We start from the raw sequence: 19,311 nt of genomic DNA, 5'->3' as shown, positions 1-19,311 counted from the left end.
ATCCGTGATGTCGGGAAAAACTGACTTGTCTCCATGATTTTTCCCACGTACAAACAATGACATGTGTACAGCCCCATTGATTATTAGGGGTACGTGTTGTATCTGTGACAGTGAAAATCACAGATAGAACGTACTTGAATAGCGGATGTCTGAATGTGGCTAAACACAGTAAATAGACGGCATCTTTATCCTCTTCCTTCCTTTCATCTGTCATTTTGTGTTGCAGAGTGGGGAAGGAGAAGTTTGGGGGGCTGAGAACACAGCAGTGCAGCCCTTACATTACTAGAAAAAATGTACATCTGCAGAAACCAGCAGCAGGGAGGAACAGAAATGTACAGGTGAACATATTTCTTGCTGTGTTACATCAAAACACATTTTAAATTGCCTAGGGCATGTATTGTTTCTAGTGTAATTATGGTTGTGCGTTATATATATGCAGTCATGGCAAAATGTTGTTACCCTTGAAATTGTTCAAGAAAATGAAGCATTTCTCCCAGAAAATTATTGCAGTTACACATGTTTTGTTATACAGTTTATTTTCTTTGTGTGTATTGGAACAACACAAAAAAACTGTGAAAAAAAGGCAATTGGAAATAATTTCACACAAAGCCGCAAAGACAGAGACATGAAAAAGCTAGACTGTAGTTTGCCAAAATGTACATGAGTACCATTTCTGGGTGCTTCTTTAAGTATGTTTAGTGTCAATGTCCTGCTGTAAGACCCATGACTTAGGATGCAAACCCAGCTTTCTGACACTGAGCAATACATTGCGACTCAAAATCCTTTGGTAATCTTCAGATTTCATGATGCCTTGCACACAGTCAAGGCACCAGTACCAGAGGCAGCAAAACAACTCCACAACATCTTTGAACCTCCACCATACTTGACTATAGGTACTGTGATCTTTTCTTTGTAGACCTCGTTCCGTTTTCAGTAAACAGTAGAATGATGTGCTTTACCAAAAAGCTCTATTTTGGTCTCATCTGTCCACAAGGCGCTTTCCCAGAAGGATTTTGGCTTAATCACGTACATTTTGGAAAACTGCAGCCTAGCTTTTTCATGTCTCTGTGTCAGCAGTGGAGTCCTCCTGGATCTCCTGCCATAGCATTTAATTTCATTAAAATGTCAACAGATAGGGTGCATCAGTATCATCATGACCTGAGCCTGCAGAACAGCTTGAATTTCTTTGGAACTTGATTGGGCTGCTTATCCACCATCCAGACTATCCTGACTTGCAACCTTTCATCAATTTTTCTCTGCCCTTCACATTCAGGGAAATTAGCTAATGTTTACATGGGTTGTAAACATCTTGATTGTGTTGCGCACCGTGGACAAAGGAACATCAAAATCTCTGGAGATAGACTTGTAACCTTGAGATTGTTGATAATTTTTGAACAATTTTGGTTCTCAAGTCCTCAGACTGTTCTCTTTTCCTCTATCTGTTCTCCATGCTTAGTGTGGCGCACACAGACACACAATGATTGAGTCAACTTCTCTTTTTATCTGGTTTCAGGTGTGATTTTCATATTGCCCACACCTGTTACTTGCCACGGGTGAGTCTGAATGAAAATCACATGCTTGAAACAAAGTTGTTTGCTCAAAATTTTGGAAAGGTGCCAACAATTATGTCTGGCCAAATGTTGGGGTTTTGTGTGAAATTATGTTCAATTTGCATTTTTATTTCTGTTTTTTTTTTTGTGTTGGTCCAATATGTAGCGCCCCGAGGGTTCGGCCGCTACAGGGGTATTGCACCTCAAACCAGAGGTGTGATATTCCACTCCCGGGTAAGGATGTAGGGTGCACCAGGGCTCGGTAGGCTGCATGCATCACACACACCCCATTTCCAAGGGACAGCTCAACGGTGCTCCCACTAGACAGAAGTGCAGGCACGACAGCATCTGTCCCTGGCTGGAGTGGGGAGGGGGGAGGAAAACCCAGTGATGTAGGAACAGGAGGGGACAGTTCCTGAGCCCATTGGTTGCAAGTCACCTGGGCTCATGTTCTAGAGGGAGGTATATAAGGTGGGCACCATCTTAGGACAGAGAGTCAGTTCAGAGAAGTTCAGTCAGAAGGAGGAGGGGAGAGGAGCTCAGCCGGAGAGGGCTCACAGGGAGCTGTGGCTCAGTCTGGGCCCAGCTTCATGAGGCAGGCCTGGAGCGAAAGCCAGAAACCGCAGAGAGGAACAGAAACAGCAAGGAACAGGAACAGGAACAGAAAGGAAAGGAAGAAAGAAACAGAACACTGGGAGAGACCCAGAGACACGAGGGCAGAAGGAACCCCAAAGGCCCAGGAGATTGCGGGTGACGGGTTGGCAGAACAGGGTACCGGATCCCAAGTTGGTGGAGGCGACTAATCCTCAGCCAAGGACCGGCGGTCGTGATCACATCTTGGTGCGACCCCTCACTACACCTACTAGAAAGGCATACCACATAGGGTCAGGGAGGTGAGCACGAAGCCCTCCCAAGAGAAGGCCCGCAGGAGCTGGACAGACGTAGTGTCACTGGTGGGGCACGGCCAGAGAAGGGAATAGAAGGGAGTCCTGTGCCACACTCTGGAATTGCCTGGGGGTTGGCCGAGCCCCTTGCCTGGTGGACGCAGCGCGGCTTGGGCAGTCACTACCGGTACCGAAGTGATTTGGAATATAAAGAACTGTGAGTAAAGCAATTGAACTGCAATCCCACGTCTCTGTGCTTCATCGCCGCACCAGCACTATTAGTGCTGGGACGCCCGTACCATCACCCCCACCATCTATTACACTGCCCTGGGGCTGCACTCTTCCCATGGGGAGTTACATTACCTCAGCTGCATTCACCATCAGCCCCAGCGGTCTGCCTTGCAGCGGCAGTTCGCACTGACCGCAATCCACGGGTGGCGTAGTCGGACAATTAACTTAAAACCTTACAAATAGACTGCCACTGGTTTGACCACCCTGAGCCACGGGACCAGGTCGCCGCCACGGAGACTACAAACCCCAGCATCCCCCAGAGACCTGGTTCCGGGTAACCCACTACATGTGTACCAACACTTTTGGCCATGCCTGTATATATACATATATGTATGTATGTATATAATGTGTTAAAGATAAGATGCTTTATTCATTTAAAGCTGGCATTTCACTGGATTCATAAATTTAATCTGAGTACATCCTCCAATTGCCGCTGTTCCATTGATTGTAGAGCAATTTTTCTTTTTCTTCTGTGCCCTTCCGTTCCAAAATTATGTCCCTGGTAATAATGGTGCAAATTTTCCCTTCAGCCAACAAGGAATATGCCACATAACTTCGCTCGGGGCACGGCCATATTTTGATTGGTCAACATTAGAGGATACAAAGCAAAACCACAGAGAAGTTCTGTGGTATATGACCACAGGTAATATTTGCACCATTATTACCAGGGGCCATAATTTTAGAAAGGAGGAGCCCAGCAGAAATAGGAAAATTGTTCTAGAATCAGTGGAGCAAAGGCAATTGGAGGAGGCACTCAGTTTCAACTAAAAACAAAACATGAAACAAGAAAATACTGGGGCATTTTGTGTCTTGCAGGTTCTGATCAGTTTTCTCTAGACCAGTTGTGCATAACCTATAGCTTAGGGTCCACATACGCCCCAATATGACATTCTATGTGGACCCCAACAACCTCATCATAGCCATATGTAATCTATGTCACAGAGAGGAGTAGTAGCACATGGCATTGGCATGGGATGGGTAGGTACTAATGATGCACTGTGTGGCCATCCCTGGAACCAACATATATTGGCACACTGTGGGTCTCTGGACCCTTATATGACACTCCAGAAAGAAATAGATTAGTTGCCATTCATGAGTGTGGCTGTCTTCATTGTATTTTATGGGAGAAGTGACACACTTGTCTGTTTCAATAACCAACAAACTATAATGGAGAGAGCTACATACCTGGTCTCTTCCTTTCTGGAGTGTGAACAGAGTAGATGAGGACCCCATTCTTGCAATAGTTGGGAAACTTTTAAATGGAACAGGCACCTTCTCAGACATTTATGGTATATATATACTTATTAAATGCCACATATGTCTCATATGGTAATACCCCTAAAGTTTGTTGTGGCCTTTGATTCAACCTGAACTCAAATCAGAAATGGTTATGCGCCAGTGGTCTAGAAGCTGCATGTCAGCCCATTGATTTTGAGCCCATGTTCCTGCCAAGTGGAGTTGACCCATGATGAAAAAGCAAAAATGTTTCTCTAGTATCGCTGCTACTGATAAATGGTATGGATTAAAGTGGTCATAATATATATATTTTCCCTGTCGTATATTATCACTTTATGTACCTGGTGGCCCAGTGGTATATTAGAATCAGGTCCCTTTCTCTCTATTACTCTATATGAATGTCAGTCGAGTCTAATGTCCAGCCTCAATTTACCTAGTGAAATAGTCCTCATGAGTCATGACCATTGACCTCATTATTTCTAGCACCCATTTTTAGAAAATTACACTATTTGATCTTTAATGACCCAATAGTGATAATTTCTTGTTGGAAATACATTTTATTAACAATAAGAGTAATAATACAAAGACTCACCCGCTAGGGATGCTCTTAACAATTGCAGCACCATACTTCTTTTCAAAATTTACTCCATAAGAAATTCCTGTAGCTACTATTGTCTGAAATAAAAGAAAATATTCATTATCTCATTTATACTGATTTCTCTCTTCTGAAACAACAGAGACTGGAAGGAAAAAGATACTGTGTATTTAGTACTCTATACATAAAAGCACACCAAGTGCTCTGCAGTTATGGTTTCCTTTAACCTCTTTGTGTTGTTAAATTGGGTTGTTCGGTTAAAACAAGTTATCACCTATCCACGGAATAGGTGATATCTTGCTGATCGGTGGATGTTCCATCACAAGGATCCACACCAATTAGTAGATCGAGAAGTTTTTAACCCTGATGGGGAACTTTTATCTCAATTACAAAATGGTGTGGCTGGTTGCATGTCCAACCACCACTCCATTAATTTTCTACGGTTCGGCCAGGAAAAGCTGAGTGCAGCGCTCGGCAGCCCCATAGGGAATGAATGGAGCACAGTTCTCATATGCGCATTGCCGCTCCATTCTAACAGGGATAAAAGTTTCTCATTCTGCCAATCGGTGCAGGTAGTGGTTGGATCTCCACCAATCGGCAAGTATCACCTATACAGTAGATAGGTGATAACTTTTTTTTAACAGGGCAACCCTTTAAAGTGGTTTTCCAGTAATAGGAAAAATAATAACTGCAGGAAATGTCATGAAATATAAATTTTTAAATATATTTAATTAGCAAATCACACTCGTTTTGTATAGGGAGGTAATCACTATAGAATTAAAATGGCAACCATCTTGATAAACTGAAATGAACTTGTCCCGGAATGTTAGTACAGGGACCTGTGAGCATGAGCAGGAGAAGCTCTACCTCCTTCCTTCATATGTATAAGGATTTACTTCCTTAATACCGCTGAGGTAAGAGGAGGCCACTCAAATTTCACAGCACCCTGCCTCTGAGTGACTATACATTGTATAGCTTATCTCCATGTCACAGCGGAGGAGCGGAGGAGCCAGTGGTGTACTGCCAAGGGCAGCAGGCCACGCCACTGCTATGGGGCTTGTGAACCAGTGGGCCCGCAGCGGGCCCTCACCACGCCAAGCCACCTGCACCCCTTAGCACTCGCACTGCCCTGCCTGCCACCCACACAGAATGATGAGGGTGGAAGCGTCTGCTGACGCTCCCTCCTCCATCATCATTGCTTGCGGTCACAGTTGTTAGGGGGTCCAATGCAAGCAATGAAGATGGAGAAGGGAGCATCAGCAGATGCGTCTGACATCTAAAAGCAGCAGGTGCGATGATGTCATGCATTATGCTGTATGGAGGACCATAAGGGGTGCGTTATGCTGTATGGAGGACCATGAGGTGCATTATAGTGTATGGAGGACCATGGGGGGTGCAATATACTGTATAGATGACCATGGGGTACATTATACTGTAAGGAGGACCATGGGGGTGCATTATGCTGTATTGAGGACCATGGGGGGTGCATTATACTGTATGAAGGTCCATGGGGGGTACATTATATTGTGTGGAGGACAATGGGGGGTGCATTATATTGTGTGGAAGACCATGGGAGTGCATTATACTGTATGGAGGACCATGGGGAGTGCACTATATTTTATGGAGGACCATGATGAGTGTATTACATTCGATGGAGGACTCTGGTGAGTGCATTATATTCTATGGAGGACCATGGGAAGTGCATTACACTATATAGAGGATTATGGGGTGCGCATTATACTATATGGAAGACTATGTGGGGCGATTATAATATGTGGGGGTCCATTATACTGTATGCAAGCAATTGTACAGTTTGAAGGTTTGTGTGGGGACCATTATACTGTTTGGAAGGCTCGTGCGGGCCATTATATTGTATGTAGGCCCATTATAGTGCATGGAGGGCTGCGTGGGGGTCACAGTTGGGGGATCAAACTGTGTTGGGGTCACCATACTTTACCTTGGGAGTTTAGGTGAGATACAGTAGGGTCATTATACTGTGCATGTGGAGTAATTCACCATTGGGGTATCATACTGTGTTTGGGGGGCACTTTTGTTTGCATAAAACTTTATGGGAGCAATGAAAGAGGAATCTAGGACTTCTTCAGCAGGAGGAAAATTACTGTGTAAAGGCTGGAAAGTTGTGAGATATGCCCTTCTCTGACCCTGACAATTATTATTATTATGTTTTTTGGGGGGGGGCCCATTTAGAATTTATGCTATGGGGTCCCATGATTTCTATGTATACTCGTGGGCGGAGGTTCTCCTGCACATGCTCACAGACCCCTGTACTAACATTCTAGGGCAGGTTCCTGTCAGTGTAACAAGATGGCGGCCAATTTATATCTATAATTTTCTTTATTTTTCCTATTCACGGAGAACCCCTTTAAGGAATAAACATATACACTAATATGTTGGGAACAAACTATTAACTGTTCTTTGAAACTCTGCAATTTGCAGACACCCCACTAAGCATTGGGGTCTATTAGTTTACCTGGCATGATTCTGTATGTGGGTCAAGGAAGGGAGGCGATTTCTGCACTGTGACATACTATTATATGTCCTCAGGGGCAGACACTGAGAGCAAAGGGCCCCTGTGCAAGAATTGCATATGGGCCCCCCCTTCTTAAAGGGTACTTCCATTTTAATATTTTTTGTGCTCATTGGCTTGCGCTATGGAAAGCATAATAGACAAGGTGAATATGAGTAATCCTGATTTTATGTCTCTCTGTTACTGCTCTGTCTATGTTTACAAGCTGCAATGATAATGTCACATGTGACCACTTTAGCCAATCACAGGGTTCAGCAGCTTGTTCCTTCTACCACAGCATGACTGCTGAGCTCAGTGATTAGCTGCAGTACTCACATGTTTTAGTCATGACATCATGGCAGCACCCTGAAAACAAAGACCAGGCAGTAGCAAAGAGGAATTGCTGGACCTGAGGAGGATGAGTATCCCTGATTTTATTGTTTTTCCCTAGGGTAAGCCTAAGGGAATAAAAAGAATTAAAACAGAAAATCCTTTTAAAGCACCACCCTTGCGTTTTTTTATTGCACCGCTGAAGTGGTGCTTTAAATGTAATTCCCCTGCCCTGCCACATACTTACCTACTGCCACCTTCATTCTTTTCCAGTGTTGCTCCTGACGATCTCCGGTGAAAAGTGACCTGCAGGCAGCGCCAGTGTTTCATGCAGTGCGCTGGAGGTCACTTTCAATACAAGTCTATGGGAGCCTTGTTCTGGCTTCGTTCTGGCTCTCATAGACTTTGAGAGCATGTCCTGTAGCTTCTGACTTCCGGCCACTTAGAAGCTACGCTGACAAGATGGTGCTGCAGACTGCCATTGGAGCAGTGCCGAAAACTGGTGAAGATGCCAGAGGGTGAGTATATGCAGGGCCGGCTCCAGGTTTTTGTGGGCCCTGGGCGAAAGAGTCTCAGTGGGCCCCTTTAACACATACCATGATTCATGATGCATAGATACCGCAGAAAAGTATATATATATATAGTACAAGGCCAAAGATTTCACTTCTTACATTACGTGAGTGATATCTATAGTAAATTCCACAATAGCTCAGAAACCGGCGAATCCTCGCAGCGCACAGTGCAGACCGGACAGTATAGTCCTCCATACAGTATTATGGGCCCCATGTAACGCTCCATACAGTATTATGGGCACCACATAGTCCTCCATACAGTATTATGGGCCCCATATATTGCTCCATACGGAATAATGGACCCCATATAATGCACCATAGAGAATAGTGGCCCCCATATAACGCTCTATACTGGATACTGGCCCCCATATAACGCTCCATACAGGATACTGGCCGCCATATAATGCCCCATGCAGGCTGTGCCCCCCCACATAATGCCCCATGCAGGCTGTTCCCCCACGCACACAGATAATGCCCCATGCAAGATGTCACTTCCCCCTCCCATATAATGCGCCATGCAGGATGTCACTCCCCACCCCCATATAATGCCCCATGCAGAATGTCACTCCCCCCCATATAATGCCCCATGCAGGATGTTACCCCCCCCCATATAATGCCCCATGCAGGATGTCCCCCCCCATATAATGCCCCATGCAGGATGTCACTCCCCCCTATATAATGCCCCATGCAGGATGTCACCCCCCCCCCATATAATGCCCCATGCAGGCTGTTCCCCCACACACACACATAATGCCCCATGCAGGATGTCACTTCCTCCCCCCCATATAATGCCCCATGCAGGATGTCACCCCCCCCATATAATGCCCCATGCAGAATGTCACTCCCCCCCCCTTTTAATGCCCCATGCAGGATGTCACTGCACCCCCCCATATAATGCCCCTTTCAGGATGTCACTCCCCCCATATAATGTCCCATGCAGGATGTCACTCCCCCCCTATAATGCCCCATGCAGGATGCCACTCTCCCCCCTTATAATGCCCCATGCAGGATGTCACTCCCCTCCCCCATATAATGCCCCATGCAGGATGTCACTTACCCCCCCATATAATGCCCCATGCAAAATGTCACTCCCCCCATATAATGCCCCATGCAGGATGTCACCCCCCCATATAATGCCCCATGCAGAATGTCACTTCCCCCCCCTTTTAATGCCCCATGCAGGATGTCACTGCACCCCCCCCCATATAATGCCCCTTGCAGGATGTCACTCCCCCCATATAATATCCCATGCAGGATGTCACTCCCCCCCTATAATGCCCCTTGCAGGATGTCACTCCCCCCATATAATGTCCCATGCAGGATGTCACTCCCCCCCTATAATGCCCCATGCTGGATGCCACTCTCCCCCATATAATGCCCCATGCAGGATGTCACTTACCCCCCCATATAATGTCCCATGCAAAATGTCACTCCCCCCATATAATGCCCCATGCAGCATGTCAATCACCCCCCATCATATAATGCCCCATGCGTCCATACATAAAAAAAAAAATTAAATACTCGCCTCACTTCTCACTTGCTGCCACTGCTCCAGACTCCTCACCTGCTGCCGTCTTCCCGCTCTGCACTGCCTGTGACGGCTCAGCAGAAGGTGCGGTTGAAAGATGTCACAGTGCCCTCTGACCTGAAACGTCACAGTGCAGCAGCCGCGGAAGATACCGGACCTGCTGCGGAGGCACGAGGAGAGGTAAGTATTGTGCCGCCGGACGCCGGGGCCCTGAGCAAGCGGGGGTGGTGGATGTAGGGAACCGCACCGCTCACTGATCCCATAGCGCAGGGGTACCCGACGGCGAGTAAGCACCCCCGCCTGCTCAGGGCCCCAACACTTGCCCGGGTGTGCCGGGTGCTGACACCGGGCCTGAGTATATGAGCGGGGGACAGGGGACTTACATTTAAAGTGTCATTCCAGCGCTGAAGAAAAAAAACTGCAGTAGTGGTGCTTTAAGTAACATTATTTGATACAACAAAAACATGTTGGACACACATCAAAAAGATCACAATCACACACGTAAATGAGTACAGACACATCACACAAGCACAGTGTAGACATGAGAGATGTCACACAAGCACAGCGCACAAATCACACAACTGCACATATTATAAACATACGAGTACGCCGCACACTTCACAGAAGTGCAGGAGACACAACGAACACATACATCAGACAAGCACAAACGAGACACCGTATGTGCACAATTATTACTGCATAATCTACATCATGAGTCAGTCACACTACTAAGAATATTTATCACAGGCAGATACATACATACCAGATATACATGTAGATAAACAGATATACAGGCACATGCAAATTACAGGCATATACCACATATACAGATACATAGCATATATACCAGCCAGAGGCGTAGCTAGGGTTTTGGTTCTGGGGGGCAAAACTTCTGAGTGGGCCCCTAACCAGGTAACCCTGATTACAGTTATGGTGGCGCACGCAGATAGTGAATATAGGAGAACCCCAGCAGATGACTGCGCTGTTACTAAAAATAATCTCTATACAAAGACCAGCACTGATACCAGGGGTGGATTAAGAGTAGCAAGGGCCCCGGGCAGTTTAGAAGGCGCGGGCCCCCCACCCCACACACACACACCTGATGTATCACGTGACATGTCACATGATCCCCTGTGATAGATCATGTGATAGTTCACGTGAAATTAATTTGGCACAATATTAATTATAAGAATTTTTTTTAGCTGTGTGCCCACTATTCATTTTTTAAGCGTTTCCGCAGCAGCAATTCCGCTGCAGAAACGCTTAAAAAACGCTTGGTAGAAGGTCTGCCATGTTCCCCAATGATAATCCGCATGTGCTGCGTACATGCTGCGGAAATTTCCACTGCGGATTATCATTGCGGAAAAATCCACAGCACTACCAATTATTTTGCGGAAGCACGGCACTTTCGCCACCATTGACTTGCATTAGAACGCATAGAATCCGCATCACTGGATCTGTACATGCAGAATCCATGCGTTTCAATGTGCGGATGGTACCCGGGTTTGGAGAAGAGGAGACTCTCCTCTGGACCCAGGTGCCATAGAACCAGTAAAAAAAAGAATAAAATAAAAAATAAATATCATACTTACCTTCTCATGGCCCCCGGTGTCTTTATCCGATGTGTCCTGGCTTGCCGGCAGCTCGCGATGGTCTGAAAAGGACCTGCCGTGATGTCATTTAGTCATGTGACGGGTCACGCGACCGCTGACGTCGGAAGGCCATCAGAAGGTAAGTAAATATTTATTTTTTACCATTCTTTTACGGTCACACTATATAAATCCATGCCAGTTGCATGGATTTATAAAGTGTGACCAAGTTGTCAAGCACTTTCCAAGTGATGCTAAAATCGTTTGGAAAGCGCTTGTCAACCCGCAAGCGGAAATGCATGTGAAGAACGCTTCACATCCGCTTGTCCCTGGCAGGAAAAACGCATGTACAATCCGCATGTACAATCCGCATGTACAATCCGCATGTACAATCCGCATGTACAATCTGCATGTACAATCCGCATGTACAATCCGCATGCGTTTTTTCTGCTAGGGAGATGCGGAAACGCTCAAAAAAAATCTGGAGCATTTCTGCATCGTGGGCACATAGCCTTACATTAATTGTATGACTCAATATTGAGCACACGTAGCCATCTATACACAGCAGGAGGCCGCACGTAGCCATCTATACACAGCAGGAGGCCACACATAGCCATCTATATACGGCGGGAGGCCGCACGAAGCCATCTATACACGTCAGGAGGCCGCATGTAGCCATCTATACACGGCAGGAGGTCGCACGTAGCCATCTATGCACGGCAGGAGGCCGCACGTAGCCATCTATACACGGCAGGAGGCCGCACGTAGCCATCTATACACGGCAGGAGGCCGCACGTAGCCATCTATACACGGCAGGAGGCCGCACGTAGCCATCAATACACGGCAGGAGGCTGCACGTAGCCATCTATACACGGCAGGAGGCCGCAAGGAGCCATCTATACAAAGCGGGAGGTCGCACGGAGCCATCTATACACAGCGGGAGGCCGCACGTAGCCATCTATAAACAGCGGGAGGCCGCACGGAGCCATCTATACACAGCGGGAGGCCACACGTAGCCATCTATACACAGCGGGAGGCCGCACGTAGCCATCTGTACACAGCGGGAGGCCGCACGGCACTATCTATACACAGCGGGAGGCCGCACGTAGCCATCTGTACACAGCGGGAGGCCGCACGGAGCCATCTATACACAGCGAGAGGCCGCACGGAGCCATCTATACACAGCGGGAGGCCGCACGTAGCCATCTATACACAGCGGGAGGCCGCCCGCAGCCATCTATACACAGCGGGAGGCCACAAGGAGCCATCTAGACACAGCGGGAGGCCGCACGGTGCCATCTATACACAGCAGGGAGCCGCACGGAGCCATCTATACACAGCAGGGAGCCGCACGGTGCCATCTATACACAGCAGGGAGCCGCACGGTGCCATCTATACACAGCGGGAGGCCGCACGGCCCCCCCCTCCAGAGACAGAGACACGCAGCCATCTATACACAGCGGGAGGCCGCACGGAGCCATCTATACACAGCGGGAGGCCGCACGGAGCCATCTAGACACAGCGGGAGGCCGCACGGTGCCATCTATACACAGCAGGGAGCCGCACGGTGCCATCTATACACAGCAGGCAGCCGCACAGCGCCATCTATACACAGCAGGGGGCCGCACGTAGCCATCTATACACAGCGGGAGGCCGCACGCAGCCATCTATACACAGCGGGAGGCCGCACGGAGCCATCTATACACAGCGGGAGGCCGCAAGGAGCCATCTAGACACAGCGGGAGGCCGCACGGTGCCATCTATACACAGCAGGGAGCCGCACGGCGCCATCTATACTCAGCAGGAGGCCGCACGCAGTCATGCACACAAACATATACAGACATATACATACACGCATAAACACATTTGAAACACAAAAATACATATAAACAGACATCACACAATGATATCTGCCTGCACACACACATACATACATACACATACACACACACACTCACTCTCACACATACACACTCACACACACACACACACACACACACTCACCATCCCCCGGCTCGGCTCCAGTCCTCCTGGCTCCTGCTCCTCTCCGGTGGTAAGTAGCAGTGCAGGCCGGGCGCGCACTGCGTGACGTCACAGCTAGGAGACACGGCCGCGCACAGGGCCGTGTCTCCTAGCAGTGACGCGGCCGGGCCAGCACACAGGGAAGTTAACTGCTGCAGTGCTGGCCCAGCCGAAGAAGAAGCAGCGGCCGTGCACCGCTGCTGGGGCAGTGGTCCGGGGGCCCACCCACCGCCACTGTCTGCCGGTATGTGCCGCGGGGCCACACATATAATGAGGGCAAGCCGGCCATAGCCCCCCCCCGGAGCCCCGGGCCCCCTGGAGACCCGAGGCCCCGGGCGGTAGCCCGGATTGCCCTCATTATAATCCGCCTATGACTGATACTATCGCCATATGGTGACCATATATTGATAGATGCCAGGCCTGCAGAACATATAAGAGATCACAGCACAGTAATATATAGTAACTTACAGCTGATGTTCTTTCTGATTAAATTGTTCACTTTTCCTGTCTTTTCCATCTGGCCCAGACCGACACGACGACTTCTCCAGCCAGGACTCAAGAGTCTCAGGTCTGCAGAGATCACAACAAAGACACATTTAACTCCTTACATTTCAGGCCCCGTCCCCATCTATTCCCAACCTGCTCAAGCTCCTCTTCCTGCTGATACCCCAGTACTGAGCCGCTGCTGCCGTGTCCCTATTACTGCACCTGCTGTGTGCCCTATAGATGGTAAAACAACCCTCTAGAATATAGTAATGCCGTGTGCAAGTGCCCTAGAAAACAGTGCCCACATTGTGCCCCATATAAAGTAATGCCCTCTGTGTGCCCTGAGTTCCCCTATAACGATAAGTGCCCACTTAACATTTAATAGTGTGCTGAGTCTCCCCCCATGTACAGCTCCCATCTACACAGTATGATGCTCTCTTATACACAATATAATTCACCCTCACTGTTTAGTACCCCCACCAAGTATACTGACTCCTTAGTAGCCCCCAAACTGATGGCTACAACAATGTATGATGGCCCCACATTATCTCCCACACTGTATGATGTCCCCCACGTTGTGCAAAGACCCCACATTATCTCCCACATTGTATGATGGCCCCCACACTGTGCAAAGACCCCACATTATCTCCCACACTGTATGATGGCCCCCACACTGTGCAAAGACCCCACATTATCCTCCACACTGTATGATGGCCCCCACACTGTGCAAAGACTCCACATTATCTCCCACACTGTATGATGGCCCCCACACTGTGCAAAGACAACACATTATCTCCCACACTCTATGACCCTAACTATAATCCCCACACTGTATAAATAGCCTACATATAGTATAATGCACCAGATAGTCCTCAATATAGTATAATGCACCGCCCATAGGCAGAGTCTGTAGTATAATCTCCCCATAGGCAGAGTCTGTAGTATAATCCCTCACAATAGGCAAAGTCTGTAGTATAATCCCCCCCACCCAATAGGCACAGTCTGTAGTATAATCCCCCCCTCACCCAATAGGCAGAGTCTGTAGCATAATCCCCCACCCCCCATAGGCAGAGCCTGTAGTATAATCCCCCCTATAGGCAAAGTCCGTAGCATAAATCACCCCCCCCGCCCAATAGGCAGAGTGTGTAGCATAATCCCCCCACCCACCCAATAGGCAGAGTCTGTAGTAGAATCCCCCCATAGGCAGAGTCTGTAGTATAGTTCCCCCCATAGGCAGAGGCTGTAGTATAATCTCACCCACCCCATAGGCAAAGTCTGTAGCATAATCCCCCCCACCCAATAGGCAGAGTCTGAAGTATTATCGCCCCCCCCACCCAATAGGCAGAGTCTGTAGCATAATCCCTCCCTCCCCATTAGAAAAAATAAATAAACACAATACTCACCTCTCTCTCCTCCTCGTTTCCCCGCTTCTCCGAGCGCCCGGACAGCTTCAGAACAGCGGGCCGGGCGCCAAGTGATGACACCAGTGACGCAGAGTGGGGACTGATGAGAGAGGGAGCGTTGCGCTTCCTCTTTCATCACTGAACTTGTGGTGATGGGTAGGGGGGCCTGATGCTGGCACCGGAGGCCCGCCCCTCCTGCCAAAGGACCCGACAGTGGCCACTGGGCAGTGCAGGGACATCGAGTCTCCCTACTCTGCCCCAGGGTGCACGCCGATACAGTTACACTAGCGTAGCTCTGGGTGGGTCCCCTGAGAGCGCGGGGCCCGGGGCCACTGCCCCCTCTGCCCCCCCAGTAGCTAAGCTACTGATACCAGCATATAAACACATATCTTATATATAGGCACATCCACATATACGGTATAAACACACATACTGTATACCATATATATAGGCACATACACTCGTATATACAGGAAAATTCACACATACCGTTTAAACAGTATACACACATATATAGGTTCATACACACATACCATATATACAGTATGCACATATGACTCGCCCCCTGCGCCGTGGGGCACCCGGAACGGGGCTTCGGTGCAATGTTGGGGGTAGTAGTGGCAACCCGATCCCGTGGCTCAGGGTGGTCAGACCAAAGGCTGTGGCAGACTATTTATAGGGTTTTGAATGTCCGACTACGCCACCTGTGGATTGCGGTCAGGGATGACCGCAGCTGCAAGGCAGACCGCTGAGGCTGGTGTTAGTGTGCAGCACAGGGATAGGATAACTCCCTACGGGAAGAGATTAGCCTCAGGGCAGTGTAATAGGATGCTGGGGGTGATGGTGCAGGTGCAGCATAAATAACACAGAGTCCAATGATGCAGTCCAGGCCTTTTCTCACAGTTGTTATCCATGTCATTTCTGTCAGCAATGACTGCCCAAGCCGTGCTGCGTCCACCAGTTGAGGGGCTCGGTCAACCCCCAGGCAATTCAGGAGTATGGCACAGGACCCCCTTCTGTCCTTTCTCTGGCCTCTTGTGCCGAACCAGTGACCAAACTTCTGTTCAGCTGCCGCGGATCTATGTGGGCAAACGTGGGCCCCGTTTCCAGCTATCCTATATGGTGCCTTCCTAGCAGGTTTGGCGGGGGGGTCGCACCAATAGATGATCACGACCTCCGGTTTTTGGCTGAGGGATAATTTACCTCCACCAACTTGGGAATCCGGTACCCTTATTCTGCCTGACCCTTCACCCGATATCTCGTGGGTTCTTAGGGTCCCTTCTGCCTTCTTGTTTCTGGAGCCTTTCTACTTCTCTGTCTCTTCTCCTTCTCTCCTGTTCCTTCTTCTCCTTCTCTTCTCCTCTCTGGCTCCAGCCTTCACCCTAGGCCTGCCTTCTGAGCAGAGCTCCTACAGAGCCTCTGCTCCCTGTCACCTCTCTACTGTACTCACTTTCTCTTTCTCTGACTGAACTAAGATGGCTCCCACCTTTTATCTGCTTCTCTGTGTTGCGCTCAGGTGACCAGCACCCAATGAGCTCCTTCCTATGCTCCAGAAACCGTCCCATTCTGCTCCTACATCACTGGGTTCTCTCCCCCCTCCCCACTCCAGCCAGGGACATGGTCAGTTGTGCCTGCATATATATAAATGAGAGCACTGTCGAGCTGTCCCCCGGAAATGGGGTGAGTGTGTGTATGCAGCTACTGAGCCCTGGTCCATACTCCATCCTTACCCGGGAGTGAAATATCACACCTCTGGTTGAGGTGCAATACCACTGTAGCAACCGAACCCTCGGGGCGCTACATTCCCCCCTGGTAAACCACAGCACGTCCTCGGGCTGGAAAAGAGCAAAAACATTTGATTTACAAGACATGCAAAACTTTTTCAAAACTTTTTACATTAGAAAAGGGCTGGCATTATTCACTTCCCTTTATGGGAAACCTCTTTCTCTTTTCCAACACTTTTCTTTTACTAGACATTATAAAATAATTTTAACACTACCGGAACTCTTTTATCAGAAAACATTTTCTAGTAGCATATAAAACTATTCAGTATATCAAACTTTTTCAGGTAAAACATTTTCAAGTAAACTCTGATTCACTGGCCACGGTGCAACTTGCGACCTGGTGTGTATTCTTTCAATAAGGTGCAACCTTCAAGCTTTGTCCAGGGGTAGACGTTGCTGTACTTTTATAAAACCAGTAGGGGGCGCTTTAAGAAGCACAACTATTTTGCAGGGTTGGCCGCTCCTAGTCCTCGGCCGGATGGGAAAGGGGAATGGCTGCTCTCAGTCCTCAGCCAGGTAACTTAGGGGAGCACTTTAAACGGGCAACAGTCAAATAACAGTTCCAACGGGGGCAACTAAACAGTTCTTTGTACCCAGACGGGTAACTATGTACAGTTATACTCTACCGTTTACTGGTAACGGTATCCTCCGTATGCGCCTTGCTCCTCATGGTGGTGATTTTCAGACCCGTCCGGGCCCTCTTGGTATCCGCGTGCTGAGTAGTACTGCTCCTCCTCTTCTACTACTCTGTGAACGTGGATGGTGTACCACCCCTTCACGCCTCGGTGTCGAGTGTAGGACACCACGTCTCCAGGATACAGATCCCGCCCACGATGACCTTCCGGCAGGTGGCTCTCCACATCCCTTTGGGTCACGAACACGTCGCTAATCGTGTTTGGGTCTCTTATGAAACCTCAGCCATGCTCTTGCTGGAATTTCACCACGGTCTCGGTGACTCGGGGACCGCGGGCGGCTTGGGGGTCTCGCCGGGTACACATCTTTTGCTCGGCGCTCTGGGCCTGCAGCTGCTCCTGCCTCTGACGCCGCTCTCGCTGCTCCCTTTCAAACAGCGCCACCTGTTGGCTGCAGGTCTCCCGCCTGCGGGCTACGTCCGCCCGCGTCTCTTGAGCGAACCCGATCAGGTCCTCTCCGGTCGGGTCCCACTCATACTGGGCATCTTCAATCGGGGGCTGGGGAACTTCCACGGGCTCCAGAGCAGGTATGAGTGGATGAAGTAGGGCTCCGGCCTCCGCGGATGGGCCTCCCCTTTGCCGAGGATTAACCCACCCGGGCGGCCAAATAAAGGGCTGTCCATCCGGACCCGTATGTTGGGCATACAGGTCCGCGCCCAGAGGTGGTGGTACTGGGGCTGGGGACGCTATCGGGCGAGCGGCGCCCGGGAGCCTCGAGCCTTGCGACCAGGCCCGAGGCAAACTGCTTCCGGTCACGCCTGGGGTCAGAGCGCACGGTGTGGGACGTGGCTCGGTGACGGCGCCCGCGGCTTGGGGCCTAGGTGGAGGCGGTGGGAGCGTGGTGGCGGCAACGGCTCCCGGGGGTTCTGGCTCCGTGACCGGATCCTGGGGCAGGTTCGTGGCATCCGGACTCGGGGTAGGTACGTCCCCTCTACTTGCCTCACATGCGGTGTTGTCCTCGGCCTCCGGTCCGCTCTCCCTGTTCTCGGGGGCAGGCACGCTGCTAGATGTTGGCAGCATCTCCTGCGGCCGGGTCACGACCCGCCGGGCCATCTCCTCCTTCCACCCAGCGATGACGTCCTGCTGCGCTTGGACCATCCTCCGGTCCAGCTCCTCCAGCACAGTCTGCATGAACTCCGGGTCCTCCTTGGGGAGCTGTGCTATCAGCTCCGTGAGGCTGCATGGGGATTCGGCCTGCAGTTGGCCCCTCGCCAGGGTGCTGGAGCTGGTTCCTCTCTCCATCTCCGGGTGTGGTCTGGTGAGACTGATCCAAACCACACCCTGCCCCACAGTTTTCTTCTCTTTCCGCCCCTGTTGGGGGTGGTCCTGGGGCAACCTGCTGACATTGACTCTCAGTGGCAGCCCCCCCACCTTGATGGATATCTCCACAGCCGCACTCATGGCTGTTGGGGGTGGGCTCCTTCTTTGGCACCATTCTGGGACCTGGCCCACGATGGGAGGTGGCTTCCTGTTGTCTTTTGGCGCACACATTATGGCGTCTGTTCTTCTGGGGCGGGCGCCATTTTAATACAGTGAAACAGTCTATTTTCAGGCACGCAATACCCGTTTGTGGCGGGTTGGTCACGATCCTGCCGACTAAGCCACAACTGACTCGCCACCTGGGCCGTGGGGCACCCGGAACTGGGCTTCGGTGCAATGTTGGGGGTAGTAGTGGCAACCTGATCCCGTGGCTCAGGGTGGTCAGACCAAATGCTGTGGCAGTCTATCTATAGGGTTTTGAATGTCCGACTACGCCACCCGTGGATTGCGGTCAGGGATGACCGCTGCTGCAAGGCAGACCGCTGAGGCTGGTGTTAGTGTG

General features: G+C 49.8%; 1 protein-coding gene across 1 annotated transcript in view; it reads right to left on the bottom strand.

The window, feature by feature from the left end:
- LOC141273150 (pendrin-like) overlaps nt 1-19,311 on the bottom strand; it is a 175,035-nt gene that overhangs the window by 78,132 nt on the left and 77,592 nt on the right. The window contains exon 8 of the mRNA XM_073684596.1: nt 4,554-4,636. Within this exon, the coding sequence (XP_073540697.1) occupies nt 4,554-4,636 (83 nt within the window). The remainder of the gene's footprint in view (nt 1-4,553; nt 4,637-19,311) is intronic.

The sequence above is a fragment of the Phyllobates terribilis genome, unplaced genomic scaffold (assembly GCF_046119375.1).
Source record: "Phyllobates terribilis strain yellow unplaced genomic scaffold, ASM4611937v1 Scaffold_5__5_contigs__length_657084704, whole genome shotgun sequence".
In the NCBI taxonomy this organism is placed as follows: Eukaryota; Metazoa; Chordata; class Amphibia; order Anura; family Dendrobatidae; genus Phyllobates; species Phyllobates terribilis.
The sequence above is the reverse complement of the archived record's forward strand: the minus strand, read 5'-3'. Positions and strand labels throughout refer to the sequence as shown.